Source organism: Rhinolophus sinicus, chromosome 16 (assembly GCF_057876585.1).
Source record: "Rhinolophus sinicus isolate RSI-liver-muscle chromosome 16, RSI-T2T, whole genome shotgun sequence".
Lineage (NCBI taxonomy): Eukaryota > Metazoa > Chordata > Mammalia > Chiroptera > Rhinolophidae > Rhinolophus > Rhinolophus sinicus.
This window is the reverse complement of record NC_142516.1, coordinates 5762304-5779432: the sequence shown is the minus strand read 5'-3', so window position 1 is coordinate 5779432 and position 17129 is coordinate 5762304. Positions and strand designations below refer to the sequence as shown.

At 50.7% G+C, this 17129-nt stretch overlaps 1 protein-coding gene and 1 pseudogene across 2 annotated transcripts in view; one reads left to right on the top strand and one right to left on the bottom strand.

The window, feature by feature from the left end:
* Window positions 1-91: 91 nt before the first annotated feature.
* On the bottom strand, window positions 92-10752 carry PTGES (prostaglandin E synthase). Its single transcript, XM_019728817.3, has 3 exons — window positions 10429-10752; window positions 7500-7582; window positions 92-705 (listed from the first exon to the last, which is right to left on the bottom strand). The coding sequence occupies exons 1-3, from the start codon at window positions 10555-10557 to the stop codon at window positions 456-458; spliced, it is 462 nt and encodes a 153-aa protein (XP_019584376.2). The 5' UTR covers window positions 10558-10752; the 3' UTR covers window positions 92-455.
* Window positions 9155-17129, top strand: part of LOC148754940 (ubiquitin-conjugating enzyme E2 variant 1 pseudogene) — a 29146-nt pseudogene continuing 21171 nt past the window's right edge. The window contains exons 1-2 of the transcript XR_016019461.1: window positions 9155-10250; window positions 14889-15097. The product of XR_016019461.1 is annotated as a ubiquitin-conjugating enzyme E2 variant 1 pseudogene (transcript). The remainder of the gene's footprint in view (window positions 10251-14888; window positions 15098-17129) is intronic.

Genomic DNA, 17129 nt, shown 5'->3' with positions numbered 1-17129 from the left:
TAAAAATGCAGGTGCCTAGCATCCCTTGAGACCCGCCAAACCGGAAACTCCGGGGTGGGTCTGAGAAGTCTGCATTTATTACAGGTCTGGATTCAGATGCCATTAGGTTTATTGACCTGAACGGAGTCTCCCCTCACTCGTCCCCTTCTTCGGGAGGAAGAGGGAGTGATGTTTTCAATGCTCTGTTATATGAGTGGAGAAACTGTCTATCAATCTTGACAACACATCTCCAATTGGCCACATCACCCAGGAATCCAGGAGGCACATGTGTGTGCACACGTATACACACACGCACACACACACACACAGAGGCCAGCTGGGCCAGGAGCTCACGTTCAGCAGGTCGCCAGGAAACCAGGCAACCTCGAAGGGACGAAGGGACGCCCTGTCCTTCAAGTACAGCCCCAGTGGCTTGTGGCCAGCGGTCTGGTGGCCGAGGAGGTGTCAGCTGCTGGTCACAGGTGGCGGGCTGCTTCCCATATGATCTGCAGGGCCATGGAAGCACAGGGGATCTGGGCCACGGTGTAGGCCAGGGAGCGGGTGGGCGCCCGGAGCTTCCCCAGGTAGGCCACGGTGTGCACCATGCGGCCCAGGAAGACGAGGAGGAAATGCATCCGGGCCACAAAAGGGTGGGGCCCCAACAAGGAGTAGATGAGGCCCAGGAACAGGAAGGGGTAGATGGTCTCCATGTCGTTTCGGTGGGCTCTGGGAAGGCAAGGGGGTGCAGTCAGCCAGGTGGCAGCTTTGAGAATGTCATAGAAGCTGGGGCCTTCTGCCCTGAGAGGCCCTGCCCCACTGGGGATCGTCTCAGGGGCACCAGACATGTCCATTCAGGGCCAGAGCAAGCGATACCCTGGAGGTGGGAGGGATGGCAACTCCAAGCTGGCACCTGCCAGCAGCTGAGGAAACAAAGCTCCGTTAACAGGAGCCATGGGCTATGCGTTGGGGGTTTCTTACCAAGCCCACTCCCTGCCACAGTCTCCCCGATCCTCCCCTCTGGGCTTGGACCCCAGGCGGGAAAAGTGGGGTTCTGAGGGGTTGAGTGAGAGCTGGGTGTACCTAGGTCTGTCTGGAGGCCATGCTCTTTACCACCATGGCCAACCTCCTTCCAAATGCAGGTTCCTGGGCCCTCCTGGGTGGGCTGAGCCTAAGAGCACGAAATCCATGCATGCCTCTTATTTTGCTCCTAAACATAAGCATCCCCCCTCCCGCTTTCAGGGATAATAATAACAAGAACAGCTTCCACTCACTGGAGCCAACCAATCGCCAGACGCTGGCAAAGCTCTCTGTTTCATCCGTGCAATCCTGCTTCTTTTGTTGTTGTTTAAAATAATCAAGCGTGTGAGTATGTTGTGTGTGTGTGGGGGGAGGCCTGTGTATAACCCTACCATAAATAAATGACCAAGAAAGAAAATTCACCCACTTTGGCTAAGAGTCAGTTTACATTTCCCATGACTCCTGCTAATGGGCAGCTTCCTTTACGGCGGGCGGGGAGGTCGAGTCCCATAAATTAGAGACTGAGAAAGTGACTGAAGCCATAGATGGCATGTTGGAAGCTCACATAAACAAGATACCCGGTGCCCGGGCCATGACCTCCCGGGCACCGGGTGGCAAAGGATAGGCCACATGTGTGAGGCTCAGGGAGTCTGCTGGAACCGAGGCCCTTCTCCAGGCCTTCCAGCTGGGAAGCGTTTCACGAATGCTGTGCCAGTGGGCCAGGCCCAGCCCAGCATCCCTGGGTGGTGACCTGCTGCAGAGTCCTCTTCCCTCCCATTACAAGGAGAGCCTTAGGCAAGGGTTGTGGTATGTGGTATGTGGGCTGGGCAGGGCAGGGAGGGGGCCTGGAACAACCCAAAGCTGTAGGGGCCTCTGCAGGGTGGGTGTGGTCAAGGAAGAAGAGGTTTGCACTGAAGCCTACATGATGAGGGGCTGTCAGTGCAGGGGAAGAATTTTTCAGGAAGAGGGTTTGGCACATGCAAAGGTCCTGAGGTGACAATGAGCATAGTGTATTCAAGGCATAGAAAAGTGAACGTGTGGCTGGAAGGTGAAGCACAAGAGGAATTGGGGCAGGATAAGGGTGGGGAGGAGCCTGAGAAGCAGGATAAGGAGTCTGGAATTCAGTCGGAGTGTACGAAAGCTCCCGTAAACCCAGCAGGGCCTGGATCTTTCTTAGGTCAAACTCAGAACATGGCAGTTGTGTCTCTGTCCCCATACATTGGAGCTTACATGAGTCTTCCTTCTCCTTTTCTCCTAAATCTCGACCTTGGGACTCAGCCACAGGGAAAGTAAGTCTCCAACAGGGCATGTCTCACCCAGCTGTGTCAAAGACTGCCGCCTCCTACACCAGAGAATGGCAGGCCCTGGCAGGCCCTAGCCACAGGGAAGGAAAGGGGGAAACAGAACTGGGGCCACTCTAATTCCTCAACCCAGCAAGTCCCTTACCTTACATGGGAGTTATAGGGAGGACGCAGGAAGTGCCCCCCTAAAATCGCTCCGTCCTATTGGAATGGAGCTGTTATACCAACACTGCCCCCCTCCTTGAGTTCTTAAGGGCACACCTTTGGAAAACCCATTTTAAATTAAATCAGTGTGTCTCAGAATGGGGTCTGCCTACCCAGGTGACCTGAGAGGTGGTGCCATCTGGATGAGGTGTTATGTGTGTGTTACATGCCGCTGAGTCAGCTCAGTCTCTTAGTGACACTTTGAATGAGTGGCGTCCACAATGTCCTGTCCTCTCAGCCCTGTTCAGCTCCTATGGACTCTGCCTATGGCTTTCTTTCTTTTTTTTTTTTTCATGGGGTCAGTCCATCTGATATTTGGTCTTCCTCCTCCCAGCATTGCGGCCTGCTATTTTCCCAGCATTATTGTCTTTGCCAAAGACTCCTGATGTGCTTGAAGTAGGACAGCTTCCGTTTTGTCATTTTTTGCTGCCAGAGACGTTTCAGGCTTAATTGGCTTTAGGACCCACATACTTTAAGGAAAAGTATCTGAATGAATGGGTTTCCTATGCTACTTATGCTTTTCCTGAAACTTTTAGATAAATACGTAATTTTTGTCATGGTTACATATTTTTATCTAAAAGTTTCAGGGAAAGCGTAAGTAGCATAGGAAACCCATTCATTCAGATACTTTTCCCTATAGTATGGATTTATATTTTAAGAGTGGGTCTTTTTTTTCAAGAAAGCAGTTAAGATAATCGTTGGCCAAACCCCAAAGAGCAGGTGACAGAAAGAAGTTGGGGAAACACGGGGTGGGAGATGTTCACGGCAGGTGTGGGCCCTGCTCTGTGGGGCAGGATGGAGGCTGGGGAGGTGGTCTTTGCAGGAAACCACGCAGTGGGTGCCGAGCCCCACCTCTGAGTGCTAACAATTGGGGCTGGAAGACTCAGAGGCCAGCATGAGGGAGGAGAGGTGGCTGGGAGCGGAGAAAAGCCCCAAAGCTCTAACCCAGAGACCCCAGGGCTGGCCCCACCCTCCCTTCTCACTCTGGTATGTCTCAGACCACAGTGGGGCCCCCACGAAGCCACAAGTGGTGCCAAGGACAGGGAGACATGGGGAACTCAGGAATGATGCAAGAAAACGTACTCCCTCCCCACTCCAGGATCTGAATTGAGAGATACAGATGGAGTCACTTACGTGACTCTTGGGCAAAATGTGTCATTCAAGTAACCACCAGTTTTTAAAGGAAAATGTCATCCCAAGAAAATTCCCGCTAGACTGAACTTGCACGGCCCTCTGCAGCATTGGGCCCGCCCCCTTTCTCCAAACAGACATTGCAACACCAGCTGCATTTTACAGCATCAGGTTACATACAGCGGCGGTGGGGAGAGGGAGACCTGGTTACCCCCAGATACCCTGGGCAGGGACAAAGCTGACAGCCACACCAGGTCTCTCCTTTTCCTTTCCCTGCTCCCTTCCCTGTTTTCCATCCACATTGGCGATTTCCTCGAATTCAGTTTAATACAATGTAAAGGCTACTTAGTTTAAAAGGCAGATTTGAGAGAGTAAAACCGCCTTCGTGAAGAGGAAAAGTGTTTAAGAGCAGAGCCCACATGTCAGCAGGCCTGGGAGGCCTGGGCTCAATCGCAGTTTAGCTGTCATGAGCTATGTGGCCTTGACAAACCTGTTTCTTTCTCTATAGATAATAGTCACCTCCTGGGAAGGCTGTAGGGAGAGCCAAGCGAGCTGGTACCTATAAAGTGCTTAGAATGCTGCCTGTCAGTGAGTAGGTGCATCCTAAGTGAGCTGCCATCTTCGTCATTCTTGTCACCACCATCGCCAGCCCTGTCGTGGCCAGGCTTGTCGAAGCTAATTTCACCCTCTTGATTTTGCCAGATTCCGGACCGCCCTCAGATGCCTTGGCCAAATTAATAAAAAACACTTTAGGGTGCGGTGGAAAGTGAGTGCTAGGCTAGGAGCCTGCAGCTCTGCTGTGGGGCTAATTAGTTCCTTGGCCTAGTGCAGAGCTCCCTCCCTCCGTTCACCACCCCCAAAAGGAATGCATTGGATGATGTCTAAGGGACTTCTGGGAATGAGATTTGGGAACCCAATTTCCTGACAAACCAGTTCACTCAGACTAATTCTACATACTCCAAATAGTCAGAAACAGTCCAAAGCCGGGTCAAGTGTTCATCTTCCTTCTTTGGGATCACTCAGATATCCCCTCACTGCAGTTTCATACACAGACTCAAAATTGGACCAAAACATGCAATGCCAGGAGACTTGGATTGGTATCATAGAAGGAAGGTGGGTCTCATCATTTGCCTTGAAACCTAGCTCCTGACTTCTCCCAGAGCTGGGCTCACGGTTTGGCTCCAGCCTGAGCTCATCTGCAAGGCAGATTTACCCTCCGAGAACCAAGACCTAAGGGCTTTCCTGTTTGTGCAAAGGGTGCCCCTGACTGCACTCCAAACTCTTGTCTAATAGTTAACTAACTTTTGCTTCCAGGGCCTCGTTCCCTCTGGAACTGGGTTCCAGCCAGTTCTCCGGTAGCGGGCGGCAGGATGTGTGATTCTGAGGTCTGCACCCTCAAGGTTCCATGATGTGAAGTCAGGAGGAGGAGGAGCCCAGGGACCAGGACGGCCCAGGTCAGGCATGGTCAGTCCCCAGTCAATACTCGCCAAATGGATATGAAACAGTATTAGATCAGAGATGCTCAGAAGGTACTGAATTGAATTTCAACCATTTGAGCCTCAGTCCTACCGTGTTTCCCCCAAAATAAGACCGGGTCTTATATTAATTTTTGCTCCAAAAGAGGCATTGGGGCTTATGTTCAGGGGATGTCCTGTTGAAAAATCATGCTAGGGCTTATTTTCCGGTTAGGCCTTATTTTCGGGGAAACACGGTACTACAGATGGTGGGTCATTTTGATCAGAAGAAAAAACTGTATTGGGTGGGTGGAAATGTCTCTCACTGGCATGGTAAGCTTAGCTACGTAGAACACCCGAACCCTGCGGGAGGCCAAACACATCCTCTTGGTGGCTGTGGTGCGTTGGCTCAGGCTACCCCGTCATGGCAGACTGCTGCCTCACCTACACGTCCTTCTCCACTGCCCAGGGAGTCGAGCCACCCAGGGGTGAAAGTGGGATAAGGGTCACCAGTATGGCTTCGTGTATGGGAAGGCTTTTGTTCACTAAAGCACAACAAGTGTTTACCAGTGTCTTGCACATAGTAGGTGCTCATTAAATGTTGGCTGACTGGATGGACCTTATATGAAGGGCTACATACTGTAGTTACATGAGAAAAGGTGAAATAGCAAAGAATTTCACTTCTTACATTACACATATTCTGTAATTTTTAAAAGCCACAAGTATGTATATTACTTTAGATGGCCAAGGCCATAAGAAAGTAAAAAATAGACTTTCTTTGAACAAAACATTCTCTATTACATATATGACCAGTGTCCCACCCATTTCTGCCTGTGATGCATGGGAATGTGCTGAGAACTATGTGAGGGATTCTTTTCTGTCTCACTGCTGTCCCGCTACCCACTTCTCTATGAAACTCCACTGACAACCCCCAGGCCACTGGGAGTGCCACCGCCTCGCTTTCCAGCCCACTGGTGTAAAATAGCAGAGAGGAAATGGCCCAGAAGTCCAACTGAGATGGGTGACATGAAATTAAGATTTAGTCTCTGATGTAATTTTACACAGCCATTTTTTAAGAATCATTGAGGGCCGGCCCGGTGGCTCAGGCGGTTGGAGCGCGTCCTCTCAACCACAAGGTTGCCCATTTGACTCCCTCAAGGGATGGTGGGCTGTGCCCCTGCAACTAACAATGGCAACTGGACCTGGAGCTGAGCTGTGCCCTCCACAACTAAGATTGAAAGGACAACTTGACTTGGAAAAAGTCCTGGAAATACAAACTGTTCCCCAATAAAGTCCTGTACCCTTTTCCCAATAAAAATCTTTGAAAAAAAGAATCATTGAGTACTATTTACTGACATGGAAAATGAAATAATGTTAACTGGAAAAAAATCAGAACCCCAAATTGGGTATACAAGGTATGCCTACGAGTCATTTTATGAAAAATATTTAGACCTAGAAGACAAAGAGGAACTAGGTGAAAATGTTTACAGTGATTAGAATTGTGAGTGGTTTTCCTTTTTTCTTCTTCTATGTATTGTCAACATAATTCAAATTGTCTGCCATGTGCTGATTTTTATAATAAGAAAAATGTTTCTGGTGGACTGGGGGATGCTAAGTATGAGAATATGTTCAACTTCACTCGGAAATAAATGCAAAATAAAACCAAAATGTGACATACGTTTTCACCCATCGCACTGGTGGTATATCCACCCAGGAGTAGACATGCTGAGGTGGCAAGGCCCCAGAAAAACATCTCACACACCGGTGCTGGGCATACGTTTGTGCCCTATTGGACAATATTTCTTGGCATTTAATTGCATCCTGCTGTTTTGCTCACATGTACACGCAAAGGCAAATGAAAGAGGTTTGGATGCACTCTGTTCATAACAGAAGGGAGAGCAGCCTAAATGCCCATCAGAGGGGAGCTGGGCAGGTGGGTCAAAGACACATTCAGCAGAGTAATGGCATAAATGCCGCAGCCCCGAGGCAATGACCGAGGCCCCTCTATAAGCTCGTGTGAAACCTCTGCTGTTGTGTGAAAAAAGCAGAGTACAGCCAAATGGGTGAAAGGTGATCCTTTGGGGGTTAAAGGACAGAGCGTGGCACATGTGTTTGTGCGTTCAGAAAACACGGTAACTGCATTGGCGCCTTGGGAGAGAACTGGGTGGGACCGCAGTCAGAGATGGGAGGGAGACTGACCTCCCTGAATATCCTTTGCTCCCTTTGTAATCCTGAGCCATCAGCATGTATTACTTTTCCACAATTAATTAGAAATCAAATCAGTGAATAAATAGAGCAGTCTGACAGCGTCAGGAAGGCAGAAGACCTTGGCCTCCGCGATCTTCAAGCCCCAGTGTTCAGAAGAGGGCCTGAAAGGACAGAGCGTGGCCAGCCCGAACCCAGTGGTACTTGCCTGAGGCAGCGGTCCACATCCGGGTCGCTCCGGCAATACTGAAGGCCTCCGTGTCTCAGCGCATCCTCTGGGTTGGCAAAAGCCTGAAATACATCAACTGAGAATTACTGTTCAGGAGACGGGACGACCTGGTTGCCCGGGCCTGGTATGTGTTGTCACATGCACGTCCATTCACCAGCGTCCACGAGCTCCTACTATGTGCCGACTGCTGGAGACTCACTGTGAGCAAGGCTGCTGTGGATAGAATGTTTGCATGCCCTAAAAATTCAAATGTTGAAACCTAACCCCCAATGTGATGGCATTTGGAGGTGTGGCCTATGGGAGGGGATTAGGTCATAAAGTTGGAGCCCTCATGAATGGTGATTAGCACCCTTATAAAAAAGACTCGAGGCTCCCTGGCCTCTCCTGCCATGTGAGGACACAGTGGAAGACAGCCATCTATGAACCAGGCAGCGTACCCTCACCAGACAGAATCTGCTAGCACCTTGACCTCGGACTTCACCTCCTCTATAACTGTGAGAAATAAATTTCTGCTGTTTATAAGCCGCCCATCTATGGTATTTTGTTAGAGCAGCCCAAATGGACTAAGGCAAAGGCTGTCCTGTCCCTGCTGCTATGAGTCTCAATCTGCTAGACCAGGGAAGACCAGGTGATGAGTGTTAAGAAAGAGAAGACAGGGTTGACCTTGAGAGTGTTCATAGGAGACCTCATGGAACCTGGCATCAGAGGCTTCTCTGAGGCAGTGACATTAAAGATGAGGCTTGAAGAAGGCATCCACATTACGTAGGTGAAGGGAGGGTTGGAGCAACAGCAATCAAGGCACTGGAACAGCATGTGCAAAGGCCCTGGGGTCAGAAGATGGGCACTCAATGAATTGTCAATGGCAAGCAGAGACTTCAGGTCACACTCAGGTCATTGAAGGCCCATGCCCATCACTCATGCTCCACGGTTCCCGGATGGCATCCAGGCAGGCCAGCCCCGCCAACCCACAGCAAACCTCAGCACCAGGTTTTCTAAATTGTCTGTCCAATGGCAAATCCTGCTGCTTCTGACTCATGAGCCCTTGGAACATCTGTCCCCAACCGCTGGTTTGTCCTGCATGTTGGGCCTGTCTCAGCCCCACCCGAGAGGCGAACGCAGTCCATTCCTATGCCTGTCTCAATCAGGACCGGAGCCCCCACACCCAGAATTCTCCGTTGGCCCTCAAGTCATGGTATCACCAATTCTGATGGCCCTGCAGAGTCCATGGACTCGTGACACCCTTCAAAGGGTCTTAGAATTCAGTGGGCAGTTGCCTTCGGAGTCTACCGTCCATAGGGTTGGTCATCTCTGAAGACAGACCTGGAATACAAGTCGGCCTGGCCAGGCGCCAGCTGCTGTGCAGATGGGAAGAGCCCTGCCATCCGAAGCTGGAGTCCTACCTCCAGCTGGGGCAGGCGGCATGTCCCTGGATGCACTCCCATGAAGCGATCCAGTTTTAATAAGTGAGGAGAACTAACAGTGGTGGAGCGTTTACTCAGGTGCTGAATTCTCCTGGCACTACTGTGACAGAGGAGGAAACAGATCCCAGACTTGCCCAAGGTCCCAAGGCTAGTGGGTGGAAGAGCCAGCGCCTGCACCCATCACCTCCATTCCTCTCCCCTCCTTGTCACCTTCCCAAGCAGAAATGAGAGAAAAAATTTGTAGGCAGCACCTTGGGGACAGCCCCAGGGAGGTTTCCTTTTGCCATTCCCCACTGACCAGGCAGACAGGCACTCAGACAGGTATGTCTCCTCTCTTCCCTGAATTCGGGTTAAAAGGGAAGCTCGGGGCCCCTGCACTTCACTATTGAGAACCCTATCCTCCTGTGGCAGGTGTGGACTCTGCAGCTGGGCTCAAACCCAGCTGTGTGGCCTTCCAAGTATTATTTCCTCTCAGAACCTAGGTTCCTCACCTGGAAAACAAGGTGAATAAGGCTACTCCCTTCCTCCCCCAGGGCTGTGGTGGGGATTAAATGCTCACCTCCTTGAAAGGATTCAATGGGGAATGCAGCTGCCCCTGCTGGGTGCCTGTATCCTGCAGCCTGGGTGGGCCAAGGCAGAGAGGAGGCCAATTGACCAATGGTCCCCCGGGAGCTGCCCTGCCTCAGTGCTGCATCTACCTGAGCCAGGGGCTGAGCCGGCTGCCCAGTGTGCACCCTCCAAGAGGTGCCAGAGCCAGCCTGGCCTCGCCTTTAAACTGGACAAAGGGGACAAGGCGGCGGTTTCCAGAATTGATTCCTCTATTAAATACCTGGAAGAGTAATCAGCAGGTGTCCCCTGGGCCCTGTGTGTAAGGGGGGGATGGTACGCTTGGCCCACAACGTCTCTGCTCTGGCCGTCCAGTCCCACATGAGGAGAATCTAGCTGGAACCCCGTCCCACCCACCCGCTGGCTCTGGCTCAGATCTCAGCCGCTTTATTATTGTTTTATTCCCCTGACTGGTCGGGGAAATTCCTCCCTAAAAGCTCCGTGGAGCCCGGCCGAGACCCGGCCCCTGGAAGCTGCAGTGGGTTTGTAAGTGACCTCGCCAGTGAGCTGGGAATTTCCACTTAAAGCTCTCCTGGGTCTTGTTTCACCGGTTCCCACTCCACCCAAATATCAGATCTGTGCCCGGAAGCCACTAGGTCAGACGAAGCTTTATGTTGTCTTGCTCCACCCCAGGGACCGGTATCTCAAGAGCTCAGTGGCACCGGTCCAGTCTCGTCATGCCAAGAACTTACCTGACGGCACGGTGAGTGAGTAAATGCTCTTAAAACAGAGGACAGGAAGGTGCGGGCCCTGCTGGAACTGAGAGCCACAGAAGAGGCATCCCACAGCACTGAGAGAGCCACTGGTCCCCAGCCTTGCCCACTCATACTCTGGCCCGAGCACTACCTTGGCAGGGTGGGGTCCCCGAGGGCGGCACGTACCTTCTTCCGCAGCCTCACTTGGCCCGTGATGACAGCCACCACGTACATCTTGATAATCAGCAGTGTACTGCAGAGCAGGAAGGCCGGGAGTACCTGGCCACTTACTATGGCCAGGACGGGCGCAGGCATCTTGACAGGAGGAGATCTGGGGAAGACCGGAGGCGGGCGTGTGGCTTTGCCGGTAGCCGTCTCTAGTGCAGGAGGAGGCGGGGAGAGCAGCGCTGAGGCCTGTCGGCACTGAGCACCCGCCCACTCCCAGGCTGCCGCAACTTCTGGCCCCAGGTGCTGGGACAACAGAGAGCTTGGGGGTGTCCCAGATCCAGCCTCTGGCCTTAGGCCACCCCTCCCCGGCAAATCCTTAACCACTTTCTGTTTCCTGTTAAAAAAAAAAAAAAATTCAGTGGAGTAAATTTGAAGATCTAATTGGCTTTTTTCAGCGATTCTAGCAACTGGAAGGGCACTCTGAGGGTTTTTTATAGGATGGATGGGCAAGGGAGTTAATAATGAAAGAAAAGGAAGGATTATTTCGGGGCTGGGACATGTTTCTTAGAGGAGAGAGGAGAGGAAAGGCTTTTATCATGCAGATGGCCTCTTCTTTCTGTGGGGGCTGTAGGGGACGGAGAGAGCCCGGATGAAACAATACCTTACTGGTTGACCAGAAAATTCCAGGCTGGTTGACTGAGAGATTATGTTTCTTGGAGAGGGTGAAACTGCAGTTAGATCAGGTATTAAAGTTTGGTATCATGGGCTTTTAGCACGAGTGATGCCGTTTTGGGGCGGGGGTGCCACAGTGCCTGCCTTCTGGGGGGCTATGACAAAGTAGGGCACCTGGAAGGACCTCCACAGGTGGCAGATGTTACTGATCTGTGCCCACCTCCCTGAGAGTCAGAGCAAGTCGTAGGCACACAACAACTGAGCCATCTGCCCCATCGCAGCCTGGACACTTGAGCCACAGCCATACCTACACTGATGTGACGGCCCCCCCGAAGCTATCCACGTCCCAATCCTCAGAGCCTGTGAATATGTTAGTGTACATGGCAGATGGGACTAGTAAAAATCTTGAGATGGGGAGATTACCCTAGATTATCGGGGTGAATCCAATTTAATCACAAAGGTCCTTCTAAGAGAGATGCAGTGGAATTTGTGGATGAAACAAGGGGCTCTAAGGAAAGTGACCTCACTGGGTGATCTAATGATTAATTCCTAACTGGGCAGGTCCTGGTGGGCGTTCATTCCCCAGGCGTATAACTTCTTTAGTAAAAGGCTTCTCTTTGCCCCAAGCCAGCCCTGTCCATCGTTTCTGTGCCTCTAGTTAACACGCCTCTGAAACAAGCAGTAACTACCCTGAAGAGAGTACAAAATCTTGTTAACTATCCAGTAATATAACCCCGACTTGCTTTCTCCCACCTTCATTTAATCTTCCTTACATTCCCTCCTTAGTCTCAAATGCATAAAAGAAGTTGCAAAACCGTCAATCTCTAGAGCCGTTGAGATCTTGCTCCCCAGCATAGGTCGTCGGTTTGGCTCAAATAAACTCTTATAAAAAGAATTCTCTACAGGTCAGGATGTCCTTACATAGACAAATGAGAGGGAGGAAAGCGTTATTAAAAAAAAAAAAAAAAAGCAGAGGTCAGAGAGGAGAGAAGATACTATACTGCCGGCTTTGAAGATGAAGGGAAAATGAGCCTGGGAGCCAAAGAATGTGCAGGTGGCCTCTAGAAGCTGTAAAAGTCAAGGAAGCAAAATCTCCCGGAGAGCTTCCAGAAGGAACCGGCCTTGCGGACACCTTGACTTTAGCCCACTGCAATTGAGTGTGGACTTCTGGCTCCCAGCACTGTAAGATAATAAATTTGAGTTGTTTTAAACCACTAAATTTGTGGTCATTGGCTACAGCAGCAGCCATAGGAAACTACTAGCACACACTGCCACTGTCTTCTTTGGCATGGCTTTACTTTCCAGGGAGGCTCCCAGGCAAATGGCTTCATTGTTCATTACAGGGAACTTCCTGAAAGATCCATCAGCTCTTCCACAGGAAGCATCAACAGTTTGTGCCCTAAGATTCTTTGAAGCCCTTGTTTCAAAATCCTTCCCCTGCTGTGTCCCCCTGCACCTTAACCCTGTTGCCCAGGTTTGGGGCAGGACCTCGGCAAAGGCAGGGAGGGATCTTGTGCCTTTAGTTTTGCCAGCACTGCTTGCTTTGCTAGGGGGCCCCCTGGGGAAGTGGGGAAGAGGGATAAAACAGTCTCCAGTGCCTGCTCCACCTTCTCTCCTCTAGAGCCACGGCAGTGCCAGTCTGGCCAAAGCTGCAGAGACCAAGGGAAGGACTGGTCAGAGGGCAACGACACTGCCCATGTGCTCTGGAGCCAGACTCAGTTGGCATGGAATCCCAGAGCCAGCCCTCGGTCGCAGCTGTGTGGCCTTAAGCAAGCAGTTTCCCTCTCTGAACCCATTTCAACTGTAAAACACAGCTGACAATCAGTCCCTCCCCACAGCAGCTGAGAGAATTAAAAGGAGTCATGTCTAATTGTGAAGCAGCTGGCACATAGTAGGCCCTCTGCTTCCTCATCCTCAAAATGGAGATAATAACTCCCACCTCGCAGGGCTGCCAGGAGGGGGACTCTTGGAAACCCCTGCCCTTGCTGCTGGGGGCAGTGGGTTGGGGATTGGGGAGGTGGGATAGCTTCTTGTCCACTTGCAATGTGCCAAACCTTCCTTTATCTGGACAAAAGATACACTTGCAAACCAACAGCCACGTTTCTGGAGCTGACAGACGGGGTTAGCCCAGTCCCAAGAGATATTGTTAGGTCACGATCAGGGACATTGAAGGCATTGAATGTCCTGAAATAAGTTTTATCTCTGTGTGTCGGGTAGAACTGTGCAAGCCTGTTCCTTGGATGTTTCTATCTGAGAACAGAGGACGCTGGCCTCTCTGGTCCCTGTTAGGCACAGCCAGAGGAATGAGTCGTGGGAGACCAAAATTGGTCTATTAGAATTTATTTGGTGTGTTTGAGCAGCGGGAGGTCAGGTTAGAAAAGACCATAACCTCTCCAAGTAAGAGGGGTATGGAGTTTTATAGGGGGAGGTAAACAGGGCTGTTTCTCTTCAATGCACCACAAGCAAGCAGGGAGCAGGAGAAGACGGCTTCTAAGATAAGATGGTTTCTATTCAGCACATTCCAGGTGGTTTCTCCAGGCCGAAGGCGGCCTCTGCTCCTGGCCTAACAGTCTCAAATTTTAGATTTTCTAACCTCGATGTAAATCTCTTTGGCCTGTGGTGGAATTTTCTATTAAGTTCAGCTTTGTCCCTTAAGCCGGTTATCGCAACCTCTGCATATGTTATGTAGATTTAAGTTGGAGCCCAGAGTGGATCCCCCTACAGATGCAAAACCTCTCCCAAGTCACTGGGCCAGCACTGGGCCTAAGTAAATAGACACATTGAAACTGGAATGCACAGTAAATGTTTGGGAGCAAAATCATTCAGAGGCAAAGAGAGAAAAGAAAGTTTCAAAAAGTCCCAAGCTAAGTTACACTTGTTAAATCAAATTATACCAGAGATCCAAATTTTAAAATAGAAAATTTAGTGCCACCATTACAATCCCCTGTCTTAACAGTCCCCAGCTTGGAGGAACCACTGGAAGTGGTCTTCCTTGTCAAAAAGTTCAGTTATGGGGTCTGGTGGCTGCACCACCCTCAGAATCGTGGACCAGAGGGAGCCCGAGAGGGCCTCTTGGTGTAGATTCCTCTTTAGACTAGGGGGCACGCTCTGCCCTGCTCATCTTCTGAAACAAAACCTCACCAGTAGAAGCTGGGAAAACCAGCGTGGGCAAAAAGCAGATTATTACCCGCTGTTACCCGAAGCCAAAACTAAGAGGGACTTTGTGGGGAAGCCCTTCTGATTGATGCAGCGCGACTTCAGGAATCTCTGCCTCATTGTGTGCTGAAATCAGCCAGTTAAGCCTGGGCCTGGCAAGGAGGACAAACCCTTCTCTGATCTTTGGCCAAGAATTTCCCTAAAGCCTCCTTTAGTCAGTGGAAGCCCTGTTGTTTCTGGTGGTGGAGATGATGGGGTGTTACTTTCCGCTGAGCTCCAGTTACAACATTTGCCTGTAAAATGGGATTGGTGGCCCCTGCCTTGCAGGGGGTGAGGGAAACTAGAGAGTGTGCGTGCAAAGCACTGCCCTGTGGGGGTGGGGTGAGGAGGTGGGGGGTAGGGGGGGAGGTGGGACGGGTGGGGGTGGGGCTTACTGTGGGCCTGGCCTTGAGGCCCAAGGAAAACACAGCGGTGCCTGCCCAGAATTGAAGGTGAGCAAAGGCAACGGGTCTGCCCCCCGGAGGAGGCTCCCGGGTGTTGGCAATGTTTTCTATCTTGACCTGTATGTTGGCTACACAGGTAGATATATGTGTAAAAATTCACTGAGAAATATCTTCAAAATTTGTTACTTTCTTGTATTTTTTTTTAAGCCACGAAAGTTCTCCGTCACAACTCTACAACACTGAGCAAAGAGGAACTGCTGTCTTAAGCCCCGTGTGGCTTCTTCCAGCTCATCCTCTTCACCATTTCCTGAGGATCAGAGACCCAGTTCTGCTGTTTAATTGTCTGTGACTTCAGAGGAGGCTTAGAGAGAGGAGGAAGTAGCCCAGCCTCTGGCAGCCGCTGGTTTCTGACCTCAGTGAGTATTGCTGGGGCTTTCTCCAGCCAGGGATGGGGAAATACAGTGATTAAAAAAAAAAAAAGACTGTCGCTCAAGTGACCTTTTAGGTCAGATCTTTATTGTAGTTGTCACTGTGGCATCAACCATCCTTTGGGAAGCAGTGTTTTTGAAATGTGGTATGTGGTCTACAGAAGAGGCAAATGTAGATATGTAGATTAGGTAACTCTTTCTGATGGCTCTGCAGCCCTAGGGCAGAAGCCCACCAGGTGGGACCCCTGGACTCCCTTCAGGATGAGCAATTCAGTGAAGGAATATTGTTTTTGTCTGTCATCTCCCTTCTCTCTCCTACTTTCCTTTGGGAAATCACACCCTTCCTTTCAGGACCTGTACCCTAATTGCTTGTAATTTTGGTGGGCCAGCCAATCAGAGTACTTCATCTTAGTATGCGGGTACTGCATTTCGTACAAGCAGAGCCAATCAGAGAACTTCCCTGGGAGGTTATATTCTGGCACTGATAAGGAGGCCCCTGTCGGCTCCAGGACTGGGCTCTGGGACAGTATTGGCCTGAAGCTGTGTGCAGCCATTGGAGGAGGCTGTATTATGAAAGAGACAGTGAGACCCCAATCTCTGACTCACCCCAGTCTAGAAGTCTAGGAGTTTCCTGTTTTACAAAGAGGAACTTAACATCCTAAACAAAACATCAGTCAAATCACGTCCCTCCTCTATGACACTCTGCGGTGGCTCCCATCTTACGCAGAGTAAAAGCCAAAGTTTGGACGATGGCTCATGGCCTTATTCCATCTGGTCCCAGTCATACTTCCTGTTCTTCAAACATGCCAGATACTGTCCTTTCTCTGGGCCTTTGTTCTGGCCGATCCCTCAGCCTGGAATTCTCTTCCCCCAGGCATCCATTGGGTTGACACGTGATCTTCAAATCTTTGCTCAAATCTCACTTTCTAGATGAGGTCCACCCTGATGGCTTTCATCAGTTCTGCAGCCTGTCCCCATCCCCACTCACCTGCCTCTACTTGCTCTTTTCTTTCCATTCATTGAATAGCACACTTTATAATTTATCCTACTAACACCTGGCTTCCTAGGGCAGGCATCTTGGTTTTGTTCAATGAAGAACCATAAGTACTGGTCCTGTGCCTGACATATAGACACAACTGTAATTTGTTGTATTGAATTGAGTTAAGGTCATTTGATTTGGATTTCTTCTTCTTTTTTTTAAATATATAACCAAAAGAGTCTAGACCAAGATAAGTAAAAAGCTCCAGAGTTTGGATGTGGCTCCTGACTCCTGCCCTCCTATTTCTCGGAATGCTGGCTGCCTCTCCTGTCAGGCAGAAAGCCAGGGAAAGGGCCAGTGAGTCTCTGAGCGGGACTGGCTGCTGAGCAGGCTGGGACCAGAACCAGATAACGAGCACTGCCCCAGGGCACCCGCTTTTGATAACCACTCAGTGAGGACTGGGAAAGACCATGTGACTTTAAATCTAGTTAATTTGCACATCAATGGCACAAACATTCATCCAGCAGCTTACAAACACAGAAACAACATTTATTGACAAGGGTAAATGATTAAGACTGGCAGCTGCGTGGGCTGCCATGTGCTGCCATGAGCCACCGGTGGCCAGCGTGAGTGGCCGGTCGCTGGCGAGAGCTGCCGTGAGGTGCTGTGAGCGGATGACCAACAACCAGTGACCGACTGGCTCAACCGGAGGGAGCGCAAGGCTCATAATAGCAGCATGGGCCAGGGAACTGTGTCCTACACAACTAGACTGAGAAACAACGGCTTGAACCAGAGTGTGGGGGCGGGAGGTGGAAGAAAGAGGAAAAAAAAAAAGACTGGCAGCTGCCCATCAACAAACCAGGATAATTCAGGGCTACGTGCCAGACCACTTGACTGGGCTCCCAAGCCCACCCTGGCCCCTGAAGCCCATTCTTGAGACAGTCAAGCTGGCCTGAGGGATGATGCCATGCCACTTAAGGACAGCAGTCAGGTGGGAGGTGGCCACAGGGTCACTGGGCATTGCCCTCACACCTGGCACTG